Source organism: Lampetra fluviatilis, chromosome 63 (genome assembly GCF_964198595.1).
Source record: "Lampetra fluviatilis chromosome 63, kcLamFluv1.1, whole genome shotgun sequence".
Lineage (NCBI taxonomy): Eukaryota > Metazoa > Chordata > Hyperoartia > Petromyzontiformes > Petromyzontidae > Lampetra > Lampetra fluviatilis.
In genome coordinates, this window is record NC_136337.1 from 3,638,581 (window position 1) to 3,644,587 (window position 6,007).

At 55.1% G+C, this 6,007-nt stretch overlaps 1 protein-coding gene across 1 annotated transcript in view; it reads left to right on the top strand.

Moving 5' to 3' along the window:
• The window catches only part of LOC144951634 (uncharacterized), a 14,694-nt gene extending 11,041 nt beyond the window's left edge, over nt 1–3,653 (top strand). Inside the window, exon 3 of the mRNA XM_078881925.1 lies at nt 3,372–3,653. Coding sequence (XP_078738051.1) covers nt 3,372–3,552 — 181 coding nt within the window. The 3' untranslated portion in view covers nt 3,553–3,653. The remainder of the gene's footprint in view (nt 1–3,371) is intronic.
• Nucleotides 3,654–6,007: the final 2,354 nt, after the last annotated feature.

The window sequence follows — 6,007 nt, forward strand, 5'->3', positions numbered from 1 at the left end:
CACACTGACACACACACACTGACACACACACTGACACACACACACACTGACACACTGACACACACAACTGACACACACACTGACAAACACACTGACACACACACACACTGACACACACTGACACACACACACTGACACACACACACACTGACAAAGATAAAGACAAAGATCCCCCATATAGCCTTAACAGACTGTAGGGGCAAGTGCTGTTAGCGAGCACCTATGAAGGCCGGAACGGTACACGAGGGGGTGGGTGGGTGGCCAGCACCACGCCCGACCGCCTTTGTCTCCCTAGTGGCAATGTTTACACACCGCACAAGGTACTCATTTGAGGCTGAGTCGACCTAGGGGAGGCCCAGGACCGGTTCAGATAATCGTCACTTGTGTGACACACACACATGCACACACTGACACACACACACTGACACACACACACACTGACACACACACACTGACACACACACACTGACACACACACACTGACACACACACACACTGACACACACACACACACTGACACACACACACACTGACACACACACACACTGACACACACACACTGACACACACACACACACACACACTGACACACACACACACACTGACACACACACACACACTGACACACACACACACACGCACTGACACACACACACACACTGACACACACACACACACTGACACACACACACTGACACACACACACACTGACACACACACACTGACACACACACTGACACACACACACACACTGACACACACACACACTGACACACACACACACACTGACACACACACACACTGACACACACACACACACTGACACACACACACTGACACACACACACACTGACACACACACACACACTGACACACACACACACTGACACACACACACACACTGACACACACACACACTGACACACACACACACTGACACACACACACACTGACACACACACACACTGACACACACACACACTGACACACACTGACACACACACACCGACACACACACACTGACACACACACACACTGACACACACACACACACTGACACACACACACACACTGACACACACACACTGACACACACACACACACTGACACACACACACGCACTGACATACACACACACACTGACACACACACACACTGACACACACACTGACACACACACACTGACACACACACACACTGACACACACTGACACACACTGACACACACACACTGACACACACACACGCACTGACACACACACACACACTGACACACACACACACACTGACACACACACTGACACACACACACTGACACACACACTGACACACACACTGACACACACACACACTGACACACTGACACACACAACTGACACACACACTGACAAACACACTGACACACACACACACTGACACACACTGACACACACACACTGACACACACACACACTGACAAAGATAAAGACAAAGATCCCCCATATAGCCTTAACAGACTGTAGGGGCAAGTGCTGTTAGCGAGCACCTATGAAGGCCGGAACGGTACACGAGGGGGTGGGTGGGTGGCCAGCACCACGCCCGACCGCCTTTGTCTCCCTAGTGGCAATGTTTACACACCCGCACAAGGTACTCATTTGAGGCTGAGTCGACCTAGGGGAGGCCCAGGACCGGTTCAGATAATCGTCACTTGTGTGACACACACACATGCACACACTGACACACACACACTGACACACACACACACTGACACACACACACTGACACACACACACTGACACACACACACTGACACACACACACACTGACACACACACACACACTGACACACACACACACTGACACACACACACACTGACACACACACACTGACACACACACACACACACTGACACACACACACACACTGACACACACACACACACTGACACACACACACGCACTGACACACACACACACACTGACACACACACACACACTGACACACACACACACTGACACACACACACACTGACACACACACACTGACACACACACACACTGACACACACACACACACTGACACACACACACACTGACACACACACACACACTGACACACACACACACACTGACACACACACACACTGACACACACACACACACTGACACACACACACTGACACACACACACACTGACACACACACACACTGACACACACACACACACTGACACACACACACACTGACACACACACACACTGACACACACACACACTGACACACACACACACTGACACACACACACACTGACACACACACACACTGACACACACTGACACACACACACCGACACACACACACTGACACACACACACACTGACACACACACTGACACACACACACACACTGACACACACACACTGACACACACACACACACTGACACACACACACGCACTGACATACACACACACACTGACACACACACACACTGACACACACACTGACACACACACACACTGACACACACACACACTGACACACACTGACACACACTGACACACACACACTGACACACACACACGCACTGACACACACACACACTGACACACACACACACACTGACACACACACACACTGACACACACACACACACTGACACACACACACACGCACTGACACACACACACACACTGACACACACACACGCACTGACACACACACACACTGACACACACACACGCACTGACACACACACACTGACACACACACTGACACACACACACACACACACTGACACACACACACACACACACTGACACACACACACACACTGACACACACACACACACACTGACACACACACAAACTTACCAGCCGTGTCAATCCCCTCCCGTGACCGCCAAATCCCCATCCGCCCCCAGCTACCCGCGATTCGAGATCAGCCCTTTGATGTTGCCCCCCCCCCCCGCCCCTCCCCTCCTACATCTTATATAAAAATATGAATAATATATTTTAGTATTAATAATGAGGTGGAACGGCTTCAAACCGCCTCGCGCGTGCGTTTGTCCAACTTCCGCGGGCTCGCTGCTTTGAATTTTTGTTTGTTTATTGACTGCTGCTCTTGTTGTTGTTGTTGTTGTAACTTCTTGATCCAACAACAGAAGCAAGGGGCCGTCCATAAATGACGTCACGCGAGTTTTGATCCCCCCCACCCCCCCCACTTCGTCACACGGCGTCACAAAAAGTCAGACACCCCCCCCCCACCCCTCAAATATGACGTCACAAAGCTCTGCCACCTCCACTTCACAGCGGCCAAACGTCATCGAAGTCATCTCGACGCATGATTCGAACCCCCGACGTTTGCCACGTGTCCTGTGTCTCGCCTTGCAGGCAGCGGCTGCCCCGACCCTCCGCTGCCCTGGGGCATTCTGGGACTCCTCCTGCCCCTCGTGTGGTGAGGGGGGCCACGGCGCCACGGGCGGAGATGGCGGCTGACGCGGTGCGGGTGGATTTCGACGTCCGGTGCCAGCGTTGTCTCAAGCTTCGGCGTCTGCGTCTGCGGCTTTCGTGAAGGACGCCGCCGCCCTGGGCTCGCGACGACGGAGCGGAGCGCCGTGCGGCCACGCCGCGAGCAAAGTTGGCGCAAAGCGGCGGTGGTGGTGGTGGCGGTGGTGGTGGTGGTGGCGGTGGTGGTGGTGGTGGTGGTGGCGGTGGTGGTGGCGGTGGCGGTGGCGGTGGCGGTGGCGGTGGCGGTGGCGGCGGCGGCGGCGGCGGCGGCGGCGGCGGCGGCGGCGGCGGCGGCGGTGGCGGTGGCGGTGGCGGTGGCGGTGGCATCCGCCGCTAGGCCGTGGCCTCCCGCGGGCGGCCGAGCCTTCGGGGAGCACTTGGACGCGGCCCTCGGGAGGTGCACCTGGCCTGGCACGGGCGCCGTGGCGAAGTCGCGGACCCGTGGCGGCCGGGGGTTGGTGAAGATCGCGAAGACGACGGAGTGAAGAGGAAGATGGCGACCTCCCACGTGACCCCCAACATCACGGGCGCTTCGTTCTTCTCTATCGCAGACCCCGTGTCTCTCTCTCTCTCTGTCTCCCTGTCTCTGTCTCTGTCTCTCTGTCTCTTTGTCTCTTTGTCTCTCTCTGTCTCTCTCTCGCTGTCTCTTTGTCTCTTTGTCTCTCTCTCTGTCTCTCTCTGTCTCCCTGTCTCTCTCTGTCTCTCCCTGTCTCTCTCTGTCTCTCTCTGTCTCTCTCTGTCTCTCTCTGTCTCTCTCTGTCTCCCTGTCTCTCTCTGTCTCTCTCTCTGTCTGTCTCTGTCTCTCTCTGTCTCCCTGTCTCTCTCTGTCTCTCTCTCTGTCTCTCTCTGTCTCCCTGTCTCTCCCTGTCTCTCTCTGTCTCTCTCTGTCTCTCTCTCTGTCTGTCTCTCTGTCTCTCTCTCTCTCTCTGTCTCCCTGTCTCTCTCTGTCTGTCTCTGTCTCCCTGTCTCTCTCTCTGTCTTCCTGTCTCTCTATCTCCCTGTCTCTCTCTGTCTCCCTGATCTCTCTATCTCCCTGTTCTCTCTGTCTCCCTGTCTCTGTCTCTCTGTCTCTCTCTGTCTCTTTGTCTCCCTGTCTCTGTCTCCCTGTCTCTCTCTGTCTCTTTGTCCCTGTCTCTCTGTCTCTCTCTCTCTCTGTCTCCCTGTCTCTGTCTCTCTCTGTCTGTGTGCTGGAGGGCCTCCCGCTCACAGCTCGACAGAGCCGCCGGGGTGTCCGCACGGAACGTTGCTCTCAAGCGTTCGCCCCTCACCGGGGAGAGACAAAGGCGGCCGGGCGTGGAGCCGGCCACCCCCCACCACCGCCCTCGTGTGTGCCGTGCCGGCCTTCATTGACGCTACCCCAATTGGAGAGATTCGCCGGATTTTTTGGGGTTTCTTGTAGGTTTTTTCCGCTTGCTGCTTTAGCGCCAATGGAGTTCTACAAAAACAAAATGGCGGACGCTGCCAGGGCCGACGTTGATCCAACGGGACGATTTTGCCGCAAGCGCCGAACTTCGCGCGACGAACGTTCACAGAACGTTCACCGAACATTCACCGAACGTTCACCGAACGTCGCGTGCCGTACGTTCACTGAACGTTCACGGTACGTTCACCGAACATTGACTGAACGTTCACGGTACATTCACGGTACGTTCATCGAACATTGACCGAACGTTCACGGTACATTCACGCTACGTTCACCGAATGTTCACGGTACATTCACCGAACGTTCACCGAACATCGCGCAACGAACGTTCACAGAACGTTCACCGAACATTCACCGAACATTGACCGAACGTTCACGGTACGTTCACGGTACGTACACTGAGAGTTCACGGTACGTTCACCAAACTTTAACCGAACGTTCACCGTACGTCCGTCACTCTCTCTTCATGGGGCCATTTTGCGTTCCGACTGTTGTCGTTGCCAAGGGGGGGGGGGGTGTGGGGGTGTCGGTGAGAAATGTTGAAAAGCCAACATGTGTTGTGTGTCATGTTCATGTTATATGTTTTTGGAGAGAAAGAGAGGTGGGAGGGGGGGTGTCAACACCGTCCACTTCTAATTCTCGCGCCGACAAATGGACGTCGTCGTCACTGTCAGAGGCAGCAGAAGCAGCAGCAGAAGCAGCAGCAGAAGCAGCAGCAGAGACAGCAGCAGCAGAAGCAGCAGAGACAGCAGAAGCAGCAGCAGAAGCAGCACCAGAGGCAGCAGCAGAAGCAGCAGCATAGGCAGCAGTAGAAGCAGCAGAGACAGCAGAAGCAGCAGCAGCAGTAGTAGCAGTAGCAGCAGCAGCACCAGAGGCAGCAGCAGAAGCAGCAGCATAGGCAGCAGCAGAGGCAGCAGAAACAGCAGCATAGGCAGCAGCAGAAGCAGCAGAGACAGCAGAAGCAGCAGCAGCAGTAGTAGCAGTAGCAGCAGCAGCACCAGAGGCAGCAGCAGAGACAGCAGAAGCAGCAGCAGAAGCAGCAGCAGCAGAAGCAGCAGCAGAAGCAGCACCAGAGGCAGTAGCAGAGACAGCAGAA